The sequence below is a fragment of the Panicum hallii genome, chromosome 1, assembly GCF_002211085.1.
Source record: "Panicum hallii strain FIL2 chromosome 1, PHallii_v3.1, whole genome shotgun sequence".
NCBI classification, from domain to species: domain Eukaryota; kingdom Viridiplantae; phylum Streptophyta; class Magnoliopsida; order Poales; family Poaceae; genus Panicum; species Panicum hallii.
This window is the reverse complement of record NC_038042.1, coordinates 52,398,214-52,417,948: the sequence shown is the minus strand read 5'-3', so window position 1 is coordinate 52,417,948 and position 19,735 is coordinate 52,398,214. Positions and strand designations below refer to the sequence as shown.

The 19,735-nt window shown below is 48.4% G+C and overlaps 5 protein-coding genes and 1 long non-coding RNA gene across 6 annotated transcripts; 2 read left to right on the top strand and 4 right to left on the bottom strand.

Annotated features, from left to right (window-relative positions):
• Window positions 1–4,763: 4,763 nt before the first annotated feature.
• On the bottom strand, window positions 4,764–5,843 carry LOC112894888. Its single transcript, XM_025962731.1, has one exon. It carries the CDS (start codon window positions 5,698–5,700, stop codon window positions 5,002–5,004), a length of 699 nt encoding a protein of 232 aa, XP_025818516.1. The 5' UTR covers window positions 5,701–5,843; the 3' UTR covers window positions 4,764–5,001.
• Window positions 5,844–6,607: 764 nt separating this feature from the next.
• On the bottom strand, window positions 6,608–9,659 carry LOC112894895 (tobamovirus multiplication protein 3-like). Its single transcript, XM_025962743.1, has 8 exons — window positions 9,317–9,659; window positions 8,645–8,735; window positions 8,502–8,554; window positions 8,246–8,410; window positions 7,660–7,778; window positions 7,286–7,403; window positions 7,125–7,202; window positions 6,608–6,968 (listed from the first exon to the last, which is right to left on the bottom strand). The coding sequence occupies exons 1-8, from the start codon at window positions 9,449–9,451 to the stop codon at window positions 6,870–6,872; spliced, it is 858 nt and encodes a 285-aa protein (XP_025818528.1). The 5' UTR covers window positions 9,452–9,659; the 3' UTR covers window positions 6,608–6,869.
• Window positions 8,337–9,307, top strand: LOC112894905. Its single transcript, XR_003229086.1, has 4 exons — window positions 8,337–8,577; window positions 8,667–8,812; window positions 8,906–9,064; window positions 9,150–9,307. It is a non-coding gene; the product is annotated as an uncharacterized LOC112894905 (long non-coding RNA).
• Window positions 9,660–11,349: 1,690 nt separating the features above from the next.
• LOC112893867 (heavy metal-associated isoprenylated plant protein 45-like) lies at window positions 11,350–12,006 on the bottom strand. The gene is made up of 3 exons (XM_025961388.1): window positions 11,927–12,006; window positions 11,756–11,831; window positions 11,350–11,672 (listed from the first exon to the last, which is right to left on the bottom strand). The coding sequence occupies exons 1-3, from the start codon at window positions 11,978–11,980 to the stop codon at window positions 11,350–11,352; spliced, it is 453 nt and encodes a 150-aa protein (XP_025817173.1). The 5' UTR covers window positions 11,981–12,006.
• A 969-nt stretch (window positions 12,007–12,975) lies between these two features.
• LOC112893857 (pentatricopeptide repeat-containing protein At3g49240, mitochondrial-like) lies at window positions 12,976–15,203 on the top strand. The gene has a single exon (XM_025961376.1). It carries the CDS (start codon window positions 13,044–13,046, stop codon window positions 14,952–14,954), a length of 1,911 nt encoding a protein of 636 aa, XP_025817161.1. The 5' UTR covers window positions 12,976–13,043; the 3' UTR covers window positions 14,955–15,203.
• A 3,213-nt stretch (window positions 15,204–18,416) lies between these two features.
• LOC112893874 lies at window positions 18,417–19,262 on the bottom strand. The gene has a single exon (XM_025961401.1). The coding sequence runs from the start codon at window positions 18,856–18,858 to the stop codon at window positions 18,661–18,663; it is 198 nt and encodes a 65-aa protein (XP_025817186.1). The 5' UTR covers window positions 18,859–19,262; the 3' UTR covers window positions 18,417–18,660.
• Window positions 19,263–19,735: the final 473 nt, after the last annotated feature.

Genomic DNA, 19,735 nt, shown 5'->3' with positions numbered 1-19,735 from the left:
CTAAAAACTAATGCAGTTGAGTTAGCTAGCCTAGAGCCTCATAGTTTGTGTTATACTTGTTGAGTACGAGTTTGTACTCACCCTTGCCTCTCTTCTCTTCTGTTCTCTTGGATATCTTCGACTGCTGCTCAGTACCCGGCAACGTGGAGGACTGCGTCAGCGGCTTCGACGACTTCTAGGCGTTTGTCTCCCAGTCGATGTCCCTGTGGCGCCCTTCTCTTCATGTATTTATTTTACGCTTCCGCATTCCTTGAACTGATCCTTGATTCAGTTGTAATAAAGATATTCATTTTATAATTTATACGTTTTTACTCGTGACATGTGTTGTGATATCTTGATAATCTGTTGTATATATGCGTGACTTGATCCTGGCGCATATATGATTGCTCGATTTATGTTCTTATAAATCGGGTGTGACAGCTTGGACAGGAGCCTTCTTGCCCTTACCTGCATACGGTAATATGCTATTTGTTAATAAACAATATTTCATTCATTTAGCAAAATACTAACAACAAAGATTGGAAGAAGAGAATACCTGTAGATTTGCCTTCTCTGATTCAGATATGATAACCATAGATTTTGAGGTGTCAAATGTGTTACCACTCTTGCTTAAAGTTGTTCTAATAAACTTTCAATTTTTCTTGTAATATCTGAAATGCCTCTCAACTTGAGTAGCAGTTACCCCCATATTGAACTGCCTATTCAATGCTTCTGAACACTTGAAGTGATGCTGTTTTTTTATCTTGAAACCAGCATGCTGCTCTTTTATGTAGTCAATGAACCAACCAAGCATATATTTAGTTTGATCCTCATCCCATAGAATGGTCCTCTCTCGAGTAGTGCCCTCACCTTCATCCTTTTCCTTCCCCTTGACCATATCGTTACTCAAGATCAATGTATAACAATATCCCAAAATAGCCACATAATACAATTAAATATGGTGTTAAAACAGCCTTGTAATACAATTAAACAGCAACACAATTCAAATAAATAGGGCCTCAAAACAGCCATATAATACACTTACACAATATCTCAAAATAGCAACACAAATATCTTAAATAGGATCTCAAAACAGCCACATAATAATGTCTCTACATAATTAAATAAGGTCTCAACAAAGCCATACAATACACTTCAACTAAAATATGAAAATAGCAGCACAAGCATCAATTTTGGTCCCACTCATCCCATCTTTGCTGAGCTAACTGATCACGTAGAATTGCCCATTGCTGGTTGTCCCTATTAATATCCCCATGTGAATGATTGCTTCTTGGAAGAGTTTGAAACCATGTCGCAATATCATATACATAAATATCAAGTCCATCATCAATTATAAAGTTATGCAAAGTGCAGCATGCTAAAACTATCTTCACTTGTGTTTTTAAAGGGAAGAATGGTTGACTTGTAAGTATCTTAAATCTGTTTTTCAGTGTGCCAAATGCCCGCTCAATCGTTGTCCTAAGAGAGGAGTAGCGAAGGTTAAACAATTCTCTTGGATTCTCCAGTCGTCTAGTACTCTTAAACTCCTTAAGGTGGTACCAGACACCTCGATATGGAGGTAATATACCAGGTCTAGCAGCATAACCAGCATCGGCTAAAAAGTAGTGACCTACAATTAGATTGAACTACCATTAGCTACTCATTTTGGAAGCTAAAACACGGTATATTAACGACTTGACTTATACCTTCTGGAATTTTTAAGCCTGATGGCCGTGACAATGCATCTTGGAGCACAAAGGAATCATGAGCTGATCCTTCCCATCCGGCCAGCACATAAGTAAACTTAAGGTTAAAATCTACGGCAGCTAAGACATTTTGTGTTGGATAGTGCTTTCTACCCCTAAACCTATCTTGCATATATAGGAACCGATGCCGGTATATGTGTGACATCCAATGCTCCTACACATTTCTAACACAGATAAAAAAAGTGCTCCTGTTAGTGATTACTACAAATTAATGGAAAATAAATTCATTGCATTATATATATATTACCTCAAAATATGGGTAAAATCTTCCCGGGCTGGTGGATATCTTTGGATGTGTTTCCGTAGTTCTCATGACTATAATATCACGAGACAATACACATAAAGCATCCAAAACAGCATTAAAATATCTACTAACAGTCTTTCCGGAGCGTAGGAACTCAAAGCCAACTGATCTATTTGTCCATCTATGATCAACAAACTTCAAGAACATAGCTACTTGTTCCTCAATTGACACATTGATGCTATCCTCCAACAATCCACGGGATCTTAAATGACCACATAACCGGTGAAAAACAACTTTACGCATGAGCAACTCACTAATACAGTTGGCTTCAGTCCCATTATATAAACGGTTTAACCTCTTTTCTCTTTCCAAATCTCTTTCTAATGAAGAAACATATTTGGGCCTCCTCATCAATCTATGTTCTTGTAACTTGTACCACAACATACAAACACAGATAGCTATGCAAATAAGCAACCTTCTTCTTCGAATGTTATAATCATAATAATAATACTCAAGATAATCCTCCATTGCACCCATCTATAAAGATTTAGGAACTACTTTAGAATGCATACAACACATATAACACAAGTAAAATCTAGAAGATAGTTATACCTTAAAGGAGAAGGTGACTATTCTCGCTACAAAAATACCTGAAGAAAGGAACAAAAATATTAGACAATTGCAGAAATGATCAATTGGGGGGGCGGTGGTTGGACAATTGCAGGGGGGCTAGACAAATTTGATCAATTTGGGGGTGGGGGGGTAGACAAATGATCAATTTGGGTGAGGGGGGCGCGGGCTCTGCCCAGGGAGGGGGGCGCGGCCGGCGGCGCCCTGGCGGCGCCCTTCCGCCGGGGGGGGGGGGTGAGGGGGGAGGGGGGGCGACGCGCGGGCTCTGGCCCAGGGAGGGGGGCGCGGCTGGCGGCGCGCGGGCTGTGCCTAGGGAAGGGGGCGCGGCTCTGCCCAGGGAGGGGGCGCGGCCAGCGGCGGCCTGGCGGCGTCCTTCCGCCGGGGGGTGAGGGGGAGGGGGGGCGGCGCGCGGGCTCTGCCCAGGGAGGGGGCGCGGCCAGCGGCGGCCTGGCGGCGTGCGGGCTGTGCCTAGGGAGCGGGACGGAGCGCGGGTTCTGCCCCAGGGAGGGGGGCGCGGCCGGCGGCGCGCGGGCTGTGCCCAGGGAGGGGGGCGCGGCTCTGCCCAGGGAGGGGGCGCGGCCAGCGGCGGCCTGGCGGCGCCCTGGCGGCGTCCTTCCGCCGGGGGGGTGAGGGGGAGGGGGGCGGCGCGCGGGCTCTACCCAGGGAGGGGGGCGCGGCCTGGCGGCGACCTGGCGCGGGGGGTGAGGGGGAGGGAGGGCAGCGGGCTCGGCCCCGGCGGATCCCGGGAGGGGCGGGGCGGCGGCGGATCCACGCGGTGGATCCCGCGAAGGGGAGGGGTGCGGCGCTCGCGGTGGATCCAGGGGGGAGGGGGCGCGATGGGGAGGAGGACCTGGCAGCGCTCGCGGTGGATCTCGGGGGCGGCGGGGATCCGGACCTGGTGGCGCGGACGGGAGGAAGGCGAGAGTGTGGCGCGATTTGAGGGTGCGGCGCCCAAATCGAGCGCCGCACCTGCGGCAATATTTGCTGTGGCGAGCTGGTGGAAACACGCCATAGAAACTGTGGCGCGCTAACCTTAGTACCCTTCCCAAACGGTTGCCTAACATGGTGTGGCACGTCTAAGGTTAGGCTGTGGCGCCTTAGGCATCCTTCCAAACAGGCCCTAGATATTGTCTCGTAATATGGGTGGAGAGAAGGGGGTGATGGCTTGGGAAAGGTGGAGGAGGTCTCACAGAGGGACTCAACAATAGGTGTACCATGGTAGGGGATATTATATCCCCCGCGATGCAGGTAGCCGGATATGATGGCGCCAAGTGTTGTGGCGAAAAATTTCATGACGATGTTAGACTTGGGTCAACCCAGAGTGGTTCTCGGTGAGGGGTTGAAATATATTCATGGATATCAATATCAGGGCGATCTTTTTGGGTGTGTTTGTAGCCACACGATTGCTCATAGATGAAGTTCATGGACGTAAAAATACACTTTCGGAGTTTATGGACCCAAAATGCATTTCTAGAGATCTATAATTTTTAAAGTTTATGGATCTAAGTGACACAAATTACAAGTTGATGGATTTAAAAATGCACTTTTAAAATTCGTGGATCTAAATGATACACACTTACAAGTTGGTGGACCTCCGGTGCATTTTACTCAAAAATATTTACAAAAGTTAAGTGTTCTGTTTTAGCTTTTGGCTTTGGTTTGTCTTAGCCCAAAGTCCAACCTACGCTGTGAAATGTGATGGCTTTGTTGCCATACATGAATCATGAATGTTTTCCATGTTTAAGACTGGGCGGAATAAAATTATTGCCATAGCACTGTAACATGTATTGTACTGTGTCAGGAACAAAAGATTGCCATCTTGAGCTGGTGAAGTTTTTCGTTATACGCAGAGCCTCTTAAATTGGCTGTAGCATTTTGTTTTGTTGCTGCTTTAAAAACTGACTTGATTTGCAACAAGATTTAACCATGGTTCTCTGGCAACATTCTCCACCAAAATGCCCCTATTGATTGTCAATCACCACTGATCTTAGATACACAGTCAAAATGGACAAAAAGAAAGTCAAAGCAAGTACATTAACTTTCTGTACATAAGCGTGCATTGCTAGATTGGTAAAATATTTATCGAATTAATCATGACCCTGAAATAACCACCAGCAGGGGTGAGGAATCCGCACGCACATGCAGGGCCAAATCTAAGGCTTCAATCGATGTGATTATTATCACTCAAAAATTTTGAAGTGTCCATCAACAACAGTTTGAAGGTCTCATGAGCGGTTCAATTTATTGCTGTAGCAGCCATGTAAACGGACATCTTTACTCAGATCCTAAAAATCATCAGCAATGACGTTTTAAATTTCCCTCTAATCCGTATCACCAGAGCATATACTCCAAGTCAAGTCACACGGCCCGCAAGTCGCACGGTCAAACCTTTGCCGGCTCTGGCTCTACCTCCTCCGCGTCACCTGCTCCCGCACCGGCCGGCAAGACCACCGTTGCGGGATCCACGAGTAGCGCGCCGCAGTCGCAGCCGACCTCGCGGCAGCGCTGGAGCATGGACTCGGCCTCCGCCTCCCTCCCCAGGACGCGGTACAGCACGCTTTGGCAGAAGAGAGGGCGGTAGTCGGCGGGGTCCTCCCGCGCGAGCTCCTCGAACGCCGCGATCGCCTCGTCCACCTTGCCGTCCACGAACAGCGCCTGCGCCGCGAGGAGGCGCGCGCAGCTCTCGCCTCCTCCGGCGGCAGACAGGCGGGCGCGCGCAGCCTCCGCGTCGCCGGCGCGCGCGAGCGCGGCGGTCTCGACGATGAGCTGCTCGAACGGGAGGGAGGCGTCCTGGACGGGGTCGTCGGGCTCTGCCGCGGCCGTTAGGGGAGTGGGCGGAGGCGGAGGCGCGGAGGGGGTGCACGCGAGGGCCGGGGAGGTGGCGGCGAGGAGGACGGCAGCGGAGGCGGCCATGCGGAGGGAGGAGAGGATGTGGTGTGCAGAGGTGGCGGACCCGGAGCCGGAGCTGGCCGTGGCTTTGACGGCCGCGGGGAGCACCGAGCGGCGCCCGGAGGAGGCGGCTACGTAGGCGGGGGCGCGGAGGGAGGAGGCGGCGGCCGCGGCGGGAGCGAGGAAGGCCATTGCGGCGGCTAGGGTTTGCGGCGCGGAGCTTGCCACGGCTTTGAGGTTGGAAGGAGGCAAGGAGCAGAGCGGCGGCGGAAGAGCTGAGGTGGGCGGGCGAGCGGGGATACGCGGAGCGGATGGGAATCGAGGGGAGCAGGTTTGTTCCGCTCCCCACCGCATGTATAAAATTGCGAATCGATTCTGTCCGCTCCACAGGAGAAGTAGGCGACGATTTTTGCGTTTGGCAGCGCTCCGCGGAATTCGGCGTGGAGCGGAGCGGAGAGAGCGCCATCGATTTTGTCAGCTCCACAGGAGAAGTAGGCGACGATTTTTAGGTTTGGCAGCGCTCCGCGAAATTCGGCGTGGAGCGGAGCGGAGCGGAGGGAGCACTGCCAAACTGGATCTTTAGTGACGACGATTGGTGGAGATTTTGGAGAGAAAAGAAATGAAACTTCGGTTGGTTCGGCGGCAGCTGGTTGGTGGCATCCGCGTCTCTGCCAGGTGGGCCGGCGTCGGCGGCGCCCGGCGCGGCAGCCGAACCACGAGAAAATATTTCGCTGATGGCCGTCTCATCGAACATCAGCGGCGCAAACCTGGCTTCTAAACAACTTGGGGCTCATATCATTTTCTTTCTCAACACAAGGCAAACGCGATTGACCTTTCTACCAACTGGAGTCGGAGCTGGTGTGGCTTTGGCCACCGGTGAGCAGCAGCGGAGGGTAGGTGATGTTTGACTGGAACTATATTCAGGTAGTGGACACCTCCTTTCTTTCCCCCCTATGCATCACTCGGCGTCGCACGTTCTGAATTTAGAAAGTCGCTCTTCAGCCATTTTTTCCTATCTGAACCCGGCTTCTCCCCGTTTCAGTTCTTGAAACGGAAATCATCCAGTATCGAAATAAGTTCAAATGATCCCGAAGTCTGGCTTGCTGCTCAACTCATCTAGAAAGACTCGCTGCTCTTCACATCTTTCCAGTGTTACAATGTGCTCTCAATACCATTAAGAAACAACTAATTGCATGGGTCAGCATATTCTACACTGAACTAACAGGGTCAGCTACGGGTGGCTACAGGAAAATTTCAGATCGCTACCTGTACAAGTGTTATACAAAGGACTTGGTCTTGCATTGGTATGACTCCGCATCGGCCACCACGGTTTCAGCTCAGAAGATGACAACGCCTCCTCTCTAGCCGCTGCTGAGGAGGTGATACTGCGATAGCTGTAGCTTTGCAGGGATCCTCCTCAGTATGTACAGGACAAGTGATGAAGGTAGAATTTCGACAAGCTGCAGGCGGAGAAGATAAGGACAGTAGATCCTCGAGTTACATGTAGTAGCATAGATACCAATTTGGAGTTACCATGCAGGAGCAGATCATTTCAATTTTTCAATACAAACAGAAGTAAAACTGAGTTTGGTGTTCTTTGCAGAAATGGTACTTACCAGGTAATAGAAGAAATTAAGGATGGGATGATCAAGAACGTCGAGGTCAGCTTCTTTGTTAACCGCATTGAAACACATCTGCAAAGCAAATGCAGCAATGTTGTTGTAAAAGAACTGTGAAAATCAAACTTGCACAACTGCCAGTGAACAGAAATCCTTACCATTATGCACCGTGCCATGAAACAACAGAAACATATACTGGCAACTCTGCCGACCTCTCTCAGCTTTTGTTGCCTCCCTTTTGACTCTAGGGGGAAATATTTCAGCATGAGGAAAAGCCTGCTCAACCAAACCATGAGTCCATTATGTACATATTTTAATGTGGTACGATATCTGTTTAATTGGCTACATCAAAACCTGAACTAATGAACATAAAAAAAGTACTAAAAATTTAATTTTCTTAGATTAGCACTTCAATGGTACATGTTTTGCAGACAACCTAGGCAGTCCGTTTGGCCAACAAGAAGATACAAAATCCTAATGCATCGCAGTTCAGAACTTGGGAAGAAACATCGAGAAGTATTTCGAATCTTACCTCCCTCCGTATAGCAGAAAACCCAATGCAGTGAAAAAGGAAAGGCCTGCGATGAATAACTTCGAAATGACTAGCATAGAATGATTTGGATTCCACCATAAACATAGCCACAGAAAACCCTGAAAGGATGCAGTTTCATCAGTATGTCTTGACTAGCATAATAGGCGGCTGAATATAAACATGCAAGCAATTGAGGTGAGAAGATTCATGCTGAAGATAGACATGAGCAACCATATGTGATATAAATTAATCAATCATTCATAAAAGACAACCAGGAGGTGCTAGCAGATGATCCTTTGACGATCAGAGATACTTCCCTTGACCTCTGTCCATTGTTTCTATCTGCTGCTAAGTGGTACCAACTGCATATTTGTGTTAGTAAACACATCTTTTGACATGAGTGTTTACCAGATTGTAGGAATTTTTTTTTGCTGCCAAATTATAAATTTCAAACTTTCAATTGGCTTCTAAATAATGTGGGATAACATCGCTCCAATGAAAATATTATTTGTGCTTGCATGAACAATCCAAGCAAAATTTGTACAGCTTAAAATAGCAGTGTAGATTTAGAAAGATCCTGCTTTACCTGCAACGCATATACAACACCATTAATGGTGTAGAACCCTGATCGAAGTCGATCCGTCATTAGTCCACGCGCTTGATAAAGTATCTCAGCCCAAAAAAGTGCTAACACTGCATATGTAGTGAAGAATGCAAGCCCCGGAAGGTCAAGGATAACATGCTGCAAGATCTGAAACAGAAATGAACATGAGGCATTTAACTCTTGTTGATCAAATGAAAATTGACATTTATGTTACAGGAGAAAGTTAAGGCATGCAAACCGGAGGGTTCACTTGCTGCACTAGGCGACGGAAAGCAAAGATAGAACATCTGGCTGCAGATTTGCAATGCAGTAAGGTTAGCATCAAGCAGTAGACAGCAGAGCATGTAACATTTTTTTTGCACAAAAGTTTGAAGCATGTACCCCCATTGACCACGAAATTCAGGAACTGGAAGACCTTTTGGATCGTCCATCCATATTCAGGAACTCTGCGCTGTATTCTGGCAACTTGGATCTGTATGGCACATTATAATCATTTTGCCCTCTGTTAATTTGTTCAGCAAACAATGAACATTTACATGGCAATGACAGGTATAAACAAAAATATTTACACTCTTACTTCATGCAAATATTCAAATGCTATGCATAGATTCTTATCCATGAGGTGAGATTTCAATGTTTCAGGAAGAGGAGTACTGACAAGCAACCTCGAGTCCTAGTCCAACTATCAATCTCTATTCCAAATCGCACTTTTCGTCTTGATTGAAACAAATGAGTGCATATATTCGCCCTGGTTATCTCATCTTTGACAAGGTTCGGACGAAAAATACTGGCATGCTCAAGGTACAAAGCAGAAAAACCTCTCTTTATTCCCAACTAAAATTTGCTGATTGTGATATGGCAAATTTATGGTACTCATGTCAAATAGGTAGAAAAAAATCAAGTATCTATTCTCCCGCCATGATATCAAGGCAAACATCACAGGCTTATTCCTTCGACGCTATCACAGCTGAGTAAACAAAATTCAGCAAAGAAGCATCTTTCCTAGCCGGCGTCCATGGCTAAACTAACAGGAGGAGGAGACGAGACGCTTACGAATGAGGCGGCGGCAACGATGCCGTAGAGGACGGCGAGGGCGCAGAAGATCCCGTCCTGACACGCCGGCGAGCCGTTCACGCGCTCCCACCACCCCGCGACGGCCGCCGGCAGGGGCGCCGGCGCTGCCGCCATCGCCGCCCGGCTCGCAGAGAGAGATCCTTGAAAAAAGGACAGGACACCACCAAAAGGGCCTCCTCTCTCCGACCGGAAATCGTGTGCTCGCGGCGGGACTCCGGCGGCGACGGACGGCGTGGATTTATACGGGGCGGGTCGCGACGTCGCGTCGCTTTCGTCGCCCCGCAACAGGGGGGCACAGGTTGGTGCCCGGCTGTGCTGGGCACGGGCCGCTCGCTCTATGCACCCGTGTCCGGATTAATTTACCCGTTAAATTAAATCAATCGAATCAATCGATTAATTAGGTGGCTCAAACTGGATCTCCGCAGCCAATTCGAGTTTGGAAACCGTCGGGTTTTTTTTTTGCGTTGTGGTTGGTTGGGTTGCTGCTGATCGTGATTGGCCCGGTCTGGGGCTTGGTCGACACGGCTGAGATCAGGCTTGGTTTGGGTTTCGTTTTCTATTAATCCAATCCAACGCAGTCATGAGAGGCACGTTTCTCACGAGCAAATTGGACGGCGGCCGGGCTGGAGAGTTGACATCCGCGGAGGTGACGCATTAATCGATCGATTAACGGCGATTCGTTAATTGTTGGATGGATTTCGCGTCTTTATTCTTATTTGTGTGTATAAATTATGTCTGAACAACCATTGAACCTACCACAATGTTACCAACTTACCATGTGCTGTGGTATGGTCAAGCCTGACGAACGAGTATTTGCAAGCAAAATCATATCTTCTGATTGGTATGCTCCGGCGTCTGCGCCTGAGCTGTTGTAGGTGCACTTGCCAGTCCCGGGGGTAGGAGATGGATGGGATGAGATCATGTGTGTTTGGTAAATCGTGAAATTTTCCAAGTCGTTTGGTCACGGGATTACTGAGGTTCGAGAATCAAGAGGCGATTTTAAAGGGTGTTCTGAAAGTTCAGAGGAGGCAATTGGTTGACAGGTTTGTGGATTTGAAAGCAGAACGTGCTTCCCAAATGGATGGTGCAGAGCAGATCAATGCACCTGTCTGCTCCTATCATCGATCCAGTTTCTGATTCCGTGTCATCCTCAGCACAAATTCCCGGACAAAACAACAGACCATGTAGAGAACCAATGAACGCGGATTCCCACGGGGTCGCTTCTATCCTTCTTTTCTTTGTTGTCTATATTAGGGCTCATATCTTCAGACTGTTGCACATAGTATTTCTCAACGTTCATGAATAGTAGTAGCATGTCCTGAAGACAGACAGTCAAATGCCGACTGCACTTTTGCTGTCGGGTACGTGAACGGAGCTGCTAATCCATCATAATGTGTAATTCTGTAATCGGTTCTCAGTTTGTTTCTCTGTTTTAGCGTTTGCTGAAACGCCTTAGCAGCCGCTGTGCTTCTGTTACTTTCATGTAAAACTGGTAACCCCAGTTGTCGCCACTTAGTAAGAACTCATTTGCTTTCTATAAAAGCCGGGTGAACCCTTTTCCTAAATAAAAAATTACCCCGTGCTTGTTGTATAATGCAAGGATAAGGCTGCATGCGTATGGCATAAGATATCTTCCTAGCTCGAACTAGTTTATCATCACTTTTTGGCTGAGCAATTTGACAGCTACAAGAATAGTGCTTCCTTTTTGCTACTCTCCGTGTCGTCCAGTGATTCCAATCCACCGGCGAAAACTACAGATACCTTGCTGACTAATACCAGCCATCGGCTCTGAACAAAGTCAAAGTTTTTCCCAACAACAAATTTTTTACGATGTCCGAAGCAGATTTTTCTTTACGGTGTTCATAGGTAGCAATTTTAATTTGTTATGGATTATCAACCACCTGAGCTGAATTTTTTTAAATAAAGGACTACCTCTCCTTTTCTTCCCGTGAAATTAACTTGTGCACGCTGGTTACGATATTTTCTTCATCAGCTAGAGCTCCGCGCATCTCTCACATTACGGCGCAGGCGTGGACGTTGTCCTCGTGGAAGACGGCGAGCACGTCGTCGCCGACGACGTGCGTGAAGGCGTGGCAGGGGTAGGATCCGATCATCGGGTCGTTGTAGCCGTGGCGGTGGTACCTGTCGGAGGCCACGTAGGTGTCGTCCACCAGGTACTGGATCGCGAACGGGTAGTACTCGCCGTCGTAGGGCCACGGCCAGAACTCCGCCGCCCTGCCGGTCCGCCGCGCCGCGCGCAGCACCTCCCGCCGGTCCACGCGCCCCGTCACCGTCACCTTCTGCCGGTCCATGTCGATCTCCACCGAGCTCACACCTGCACGGCCGCCACACCATTACTACACTTGCAAGCATCCCGTTGCTTCTCAGCAGGACGGTAATGGAGGGCCGTGAGCGTGCCTCGGAGTCGGGACATGGCCTTCTTCACACGCTTCTCGCAGCCGTCGCAGTCCATGTGCACGTTCATCTCCACGATCTTGGTCACGAGAAAAACACAGAAAACTCGAACTGAAGCGGCAGAAACAATACCGGACTTTTTTTTTACTATTCTCAGGAATCAGTTTTACTCACGGATGAGGCATTTGACAAGGTAGAGCTCCTCTGCGTCCTCCAAAACCGCAGCATTTTTCAGGCGCCGTCCGAACGGGGCCGCTGCCGGCGATGGGCGCTGGAGGAGTGCAGGGACGAGGCGTATAAATACTGCGGGAGATCGACATCTATGGCAGATAGATGCCAAAGCACGCGGTTGTGCTACCGGGAGGATTGATGCCTCCCAACACGAGGGGATATGAGCACCGATGCGAGGAGATCAAACATTATTCCTGGGAATTATATCTGCTGGCCTTTGGCCGGGAACGCTTCGACTGTTGAGCTATCTCTTCACTGGCGGATGATTTGAAGCTCATCAAAGTACAGTAATGCAACGCATTTGTTCATTTGATGCTTGAATCAATTGTTGATATATTTTTAGCAGGGAGCAGAAAGGACGAGAAAACTTTAGTCTCCTCTTTTCACGGTGGTTGGGCGTCGTTGGGCATCATTCAGAGAGAGCGAGAGATCACAATACGTATAACATGATCAAGCGAAGAAATGAAGAAAAAGGGAAAACAACTCTGCTTAGATTTGACGGTTTTGAACCGGTCTAGCTCAAATTAGTGATCAGAGACTCAAATTCAGTTGGATTAGCGTCAAAATTGTTGATCTCATTCCACATTGATATTATTTCGATATGATTAGTTAGTTTAACGATTGGTTGAATAGAGCACTAGATTTGAAAGAGGTTTCATCGGTTAAGATAACTGCACTTCCAGTATAAAACAATTGTGGTAGACGGTTAGTTTGAGTGATGAAATAATATCCAATTAAATTGAAAACTTTGTGAGTGGATATGCGATCCAAGATCTATCTGCCAAAACTGCAAATTAACCAGGTGATATGTTAACATTCACTCCCAAAAGCAAAAAGAGAAGAAGAAGCAAGCAGCGCAAAACTACAAAGGCTTTCAACTGTCATTAATACGCAGCTTGTACGTCTCCGTTCAGCGAAGGCGCAAAGCAGAAAACCGTCTCCTACTCCGGTGCTACTGATGAGATTCGGCCGTCCGCTCCCAATTCTGAACTCCCGAAAGGCCGAAACCCCCAAACCCCTCCTCCCCGTCCGGCGGCCGCGCCGTGTCCAACCGCGGAAGATGTCGCTTTCCAAACCTCTCTCGGCGCGCCGCCTCGTGCCGGCGCTCTTCCCGCTCGCGCACGCGGACGCCGCCTCGGCCGCGGCGGCACGCCGCGAGCGCCGCCAGGACACGTTCGTCGCGACGCCCCCCGTCCCCGCGCCCTCCCCGAAGGCCGTGCGCCTCGCGGAGCCGCTCCCCACGCTGGCGCCGTCCCGCCTCGCGCTGCACAACCGGATCCTCGCGCTCCTCTCGGGCCCCCAGGCCGACCTACCGGAGGCGGCGCTCCTCACCCGCCACGCGCTTCACTCCAACTGCCGCCCTTCCTCCTTCACCTGCGCCGCCGTCCTCGCAGCGCTCCTCCGCGCGCGCCGCCTCGACGACTTCTTCGCGCTGCACCGCTTCGCCCTCCAGGCCGCCGTCCCGCCCACCGCCGCCACGCACGTGCTCTACCTCTCCGCGCTCGCAGCGCGCCGCCTCCCTGACGACGCGCTCCATCACCTCCGCCTCCTCGCCAGGCCTGGCTCCCCCGTGCCGCCCTCCCCTACGGCCTATCGCGTCGTCGTCGAGTGCCTGGTGGCCGACCACGGCAGACTCGCGGATGCCGTCCTTCTCAAGGATGAGATGCTCGACTCTGGGGTTGTGGGGCCGGATCCCAAGGTCTACAACCTTCTCATGGCTGGATTCGTGGGTGCTAGGGATGGAGCCAAAGCTGTGGAGCTATACCAAGAGCTCACGGACAAGGTTGGCGGCAAGCCGGTTCTTGATGGCATTGTCTATGGAAGTCTCATGAAGGCGTATTTCCTTATGGGAATGGAGGAGAAGGCTATGGAGTGCTACAAAGAGGTGCTTGGTTTGGAATCGGAGGTGAGGTTTGGGGCTGAGAGCTACAATGAGGTGGTTGAGGCACTTGGACAGCATGGGATGTTGGAGCATGCACTCAATCTGTTCGACAGAATGCTTGGGGAGCATGACCCTCCACTGCGGATTGCAGTTGATCTGAGAAGCTTCAGGGTGATGGTCGATGCCTATTGTGCTGCTGGGAGATTTGAAGATGCAATTGCAGTGTTCAGAAGGATGGGGGAGTGGAAGCTGGAGCCAGATGTTGCATCCTACAATAATTTGATTCGGCATCTGGGCCTTAACCAGTTGATAAGTGAGGCGGAGATGCTCTACAATGAGATGTGCGAGTGTGGTGTTGGCACGAATGAGGAGACACATGTACTACTCATGGAATCATGCTTCAGTGTTGATCGCATTGATGATGGCATCTCTTACTTTGACAAAATGGATGGATTGGAGCTGAAGCCTGATGCGATTGCATATCATAAACTTGTTGGTGGCCTGGTGGGTTTCAGTATGCTTGATAAGGCTCAGGAATATTTTGATCAGATGAAAGGGAAGGGAGTTAGCCCAAGCATCTCAAGCTACGAGACATTGCTGAAGGCATATGTTGCTGCTGGTCAGTTGGATGCTGCAGCCAAGGTTGCAAAAGCTATTCTTTTGGACGAGAAGGTTGTGTTCAGTGACGAAATGAGGGAGCTCTTGGAAGGAGCATTACGTGGAGATGGAAGGGAAGATGATATTACCAAGTTATATGATGATGTGGAGAGGGAAAAAGCTGAGGCAGAAGCCCGTGCTGCGGAAGAGAAGGCGAGGGCAGAGGCTCTTGCCAAGGAAGAGAGGGAGAGAAGGAGGGCAGAGGCTGCTGCTAAGGATGAGGCTGCGGCTAAAGCCAGTGCTGCTGCTATTGAAGCTATCCTAGCCCATAAAAGGAAGATGGAGAATGGAGTATCTCCTGCTCCTGATGCAAACACCCTGGATGGTGGCTTTCTCAGTAAGTTAGGCCTTAGATCAGCTGGAGAAGGCGCACTTCAAGGCACTCCGCAAATTACAGAAGGGATGGGAGACGACGGGCAGGGACAACTGTGATGACCACGAGAAATCCTATACATCCTGACAAGCTACTAAAGTCAGCAGTAGTTCACAGTGCCTCTTATATGTTGTTTTTGTTTGAGGATAAAACATGTAGGAGATGATCTTATATTCAGGCATAGTTGTCCTTAGAACATGAACTGCAGATGGTAGAAGTTGCAGTATATTGTGCCAATTTCTATTTCTGTTACCATGGAACTCATGATTTGCTCAAAAACTTTGAAGTAAAATTATTCCTCTTTGGCATGTCCTTCAAAACAGCACATAAGCAAAGCCTCTGGAGAAAATGGAAGCCGGAGGCACTTGCCACGTTACAGTGAAATATTAGAAAAGTGGAACTTATATTTGACTATGCCATATCTGATGATGTATTACAGACTGGTGAGCATTCATTGCCTGCTGCTTGCATCTCTCGTTCTAGAAGAATGTTACAGTTAATTCATTGCCTGCTGCTTGCATCTCCTAAGTACAATTTTGGTTAAGCTGTGTATGCAGGTTTGCTCTGGTCAGTTTAGTACATTATGGGTATTTCATTTTTCGGATCCTTTTTTTTTTACATTTATACATTGATATAGTTTTAACCCCTTCCATTATAAGGCAGTGAACATTTGTAATTGAGCTTGCAGGTTATAATACCAGGAAAGAACAAAATGTTGTATGTAAGACTATTGGTTCGCATATTCCTGTTCGTTTTGCCAACAGGTTAGAGTATATTTTCTGCCTACAATCATGTGTGTAGCCATTAGCCACTTGGCAGACATTTTTTTATCAGCCTATAGGAAACACTCAAACCTGCACTTTTCATGCTATTTGCTTGCAGTAGTAGATATTGCAAACTAAATTGTTCGACCAAGTATTATATGCATATGCATTCAGTGTTCCACAAATCCAGTTGTTGAATCTGATAGCAATTATTCTTGCAATCGGTGGTTGTTCAATCCCTGTGTTTTGTTCGAGATCATTTTGTGCTAGACTTCATTTGTCTTTGATAAGGCGTGAATTCCTCAAATGTGGTATTCTTAAGGCATACTCCCTCCGTCCCAATATAAGTGTTGTTTTAGCTTGTAATAAGATCCATCTAATTAAAGCAATACCAAGTACCAAGAAAATGTTGTATAGGAAAACGCATAGAGCCAATCAAATACTTAGTAGATGTTACTTTTCTAGTTCCAATGCATATGCATTCATTGAGGATCCAGAAAACCAAATAAATAACACGGTTTTCAATCACAATTGCTAGAAGTAATTAGGGGTAACAAGTTCATTTTTTTAGGATGAGTAATATGTCTGAAATTTTTTAAAACAACACTTATTTTAGGACGGAGTGAGTATTTAATAACCTTTTGTGATGCTTTGTATGTTACAGATAATCTTCCCATTGAATTGGGATTACAAGTACATTCATGATAACAAAATCTGTAGATACTTCCGCACGTAGAATAAGATGCTGGAAGCTGAAAAGAAATTGCTGGCCTTTAAGCTGGTAAGTGTTGATATTGGGGCTTCTTTGGAGCAGGGCACTGTGGGAGTTCATATGAAAAACTCGCTGCTGCAGCTTTGTGCCCTCAGATGGTGTCTGTAGCATACATGTTGCTGAAATGCCTATTCAGTTAACGTTTCTTAACATTTAGTTCGATTTAGAACAAATGCTATGGGCTTCATTCAATAAGGATTTACTACCTGAGTATTTGGGTTTGGAAAATGTTTTTTAGGTGCATTTTATTAGTTAACTTTCGATTAGCAGCCAAACGTGCTGCGTAATCTTTGGCTGTCTGTAATACTTGATGTTTAGGGTCAGAAATGCCATGTCCCATGAGTAGAGCCTGAGCCTTTGTATAGCAGGCTCCATTTGGACCACCATATGAAATAGTCGAGGTTTGAAACATAAATGTCTAAGGCTGCGGATGTGATGCTGCTGACACTCCCTCCCAAATTGTCCATGCTTTAGGTCTTCTATTATCTGCACAGAGAACATCTATGCAACAGTAAAAGCCATCTCCCTCCATTGCGCACGAGTGACTTGGTTCAGTTACCATTCAATAAATCAAATTAGTTGGTGATGTGATTGTGATCTGGATGGCCTGGTTCTTAAGAAATTGATGACAGATATTATCATTTTGAAAAACTCACTCAGGATATTGAGCATCAAAGTATTGGGGATAGGATATTGGGTTTCTTTAGCTATAAGCATCAAAGTGTAGGAGATAATCCAAGCTAAACTAACTTGGTTCTGATCTTCATACCTGGCTTAAACTAACCTGTTTATGTTCTTCCTACCGGCTTTGGCATAATTTTTGACGTACGTTCCTCGTTGTTTTGCAAAGGAGTAGTCCAAAAATATCTGTTTCAGTTTTGCAATCATAATTTGTTTGTATTTCCTCTTTCTTATCTAGAACAATCGTATTAGTCTGCGAATGTATACAAATTTCGACGCAGCAATCATAATGTGTTTGAGTTTCCTCTTTCCTTTACTTCGTTCAACTAACTAAACGTGTTTTAGTCATTTGGTATACATGTGTCTGCTTAAACTTTTATGCATATTATGAATAGTTATCTACTAGCTAAAAACAAAGCAATATACTTTTCTCTTTCCCATTTAATATGATCATTTTCTGATGAGTCGGTCAAACTCTGCTTTGGCCGTCTTAGCAGGGGCCCCTGATGCATAATTCAATGGCGAGCAGAGTACTGCTCCCTTTCCCGGTGGCGAACCGTACTGATGCCAGACCGATATCTGCGTCTGTGGTGTGGGGTTGATCAAAGAACAGGTCCAAAACTTCCAGTCGGAGTAGGCAGCTGGGAACTTCTTGAAGGACCCCAAGTGTCCGTACAAGGGGATGCGCACGCTCTGACCTAACCCACTCGATCTCCTCTTCTTTTTCTAGTTTTGCCTTTCGTTAGTTGCTTCGTGCAAAAGTGGAGTTATAAGAACGCAATTTGTACAGGAATCACTTCCTCTAGTTTGAAAACGCCATTCGCCATGTAGGGGCTTCACGAGAATCTTTTCATTCTTTTGGGCAGGTCGGTCGGACGGCACAAGCAACGGAGCTGATCCGTGACATGCACACCCCCACCGCACACGTGTCGCTAAGCTTCGAGCCAAGACTCGAGCGACACGCGTAACAATTGCGTCATGTGGACCACCTCGCGCGTCAGCAATGGATCGGACTGGGACTGCCACTGAGACGCCAGAGGTGGCGCCCGATCCCGCCCACTGTCAAAGCCAGCGAAGGCGATACGACAGCCAGGCGTCGGATCGTGATCCAACGCCCCAAAGGTAGCATGTGCCGCCACGTGGCTGTCCGAAATATCCAGACGCCTTCACACTCACTCCTGACCGTGACGCCATGGACAAGAGTGAACTCCAGTCGCATCCCGAACGAGCTTCGAGCTATCGAAAAACTAGTTGCTTTGAACGACCAACCAAAAGCAATCCAAATTCTAAAGTCCAACCCAAACTTGAAAAAAAAAAAAGAGAACAACCCCGAATCTCTTCTTCATCAGTCACGACTTGGACGGAGAAATTAAAGTATTTTTTTTTTACAAGGATCCGTGGAACGGAAGCGCCCTCTTGCTTCAGCTTCTCAACGAGGAGGACTGGAGCCTGGAGGAGCCGCGGAGCCGCTGCCGAACCTACAGCAAGCTTTTCCAAGCCCGAGGTCGAAACGACCAGCAAGCTACCAGCGTGGCGGGCCGGGGGGTTTCAGCCGCGTGTGTCGACGTGGAGCGCGTGCGCGGGCGGCGGCGGCGGGAGCGGCGGCGCGGCGAAGGGGAGGCTCCGGAGCATGAGGAAGCGCATGCGGCGCGGGAAGGGCGCGCCGTGGAGCAGCTGCTCCAGCACCCGCGCCACCAGCACCGTGTACTCCTCCATCAGCTCCGCCACGATCGCCACCAGGATCATTATCTCGGGCTCCCGGCCGGCTGGTGAGTGGTGAGGTGATGATTGGTGTGTCCGCCTGACAAGACGGGAGGGGTCGGAAGCGGGGCGCGGGCCTGGGGGTGGATGGGTGATTGCCTGATTGGGGCCTTTAAAAGGGCCGCCGGATTGGGCTGGGTTTCCTGGAAATGGGACCCGAACCGTTTTTGCGTCCGTTCGGTGGGCGCGCGGCTGGTGGTTTGCAGGTCGGCGCACCGGGTGCGCAGTGTGGCGGCCTGGCGGGGGCACGCGACCATGCGGGCTCGCCGGAAGGAGGGAATATGGCTAGGTTCGGGGCACCGAGGAATGTGTGCCCACAGGTCCAGTGACACGATTCGAGGGAGGGTGGAGGATTGAGAAATGGATGGCACCTTATCCGATAAGCTCTGACACTTTTGACGTCACGTGACTGGCCAGCCCAGCCCCAACGGGCCATGGGGCGTGTCCGTGTCCGTCCTCAATGATTTGTAGTTTGGCGGGCCGGGTAGGATCGAAACGCACAGTAAGCGTGCTGGGCCGAAATTTGCCCGATTGAGCTGGGCCAGAAGAACTTGTGCTCCTCGCACTTCGTATTTATTCATGGAGGCCCATGATAATGTTAGGCTTGAATTGCTAGTTGTATTTTTGTTTGAGAAAATTCCCTCCGTAGCCCTATAAATAATGACAGTTCTCTCTATAACTCTGGAAATTTGAAACTCGCTATTTGGCTTATTTTTTTACTCTGGTTTCTTATCTGGCCCTTCCGTTGATTTCTGTCAGTTATCTCGCATGAACAGTAACAAGTGGTTTTTCATCCCTCCTTTCTTTACTAAAATGACCTCCAAAATTCATAAGACCTTTTACGGTGATAAAACTAATGAAG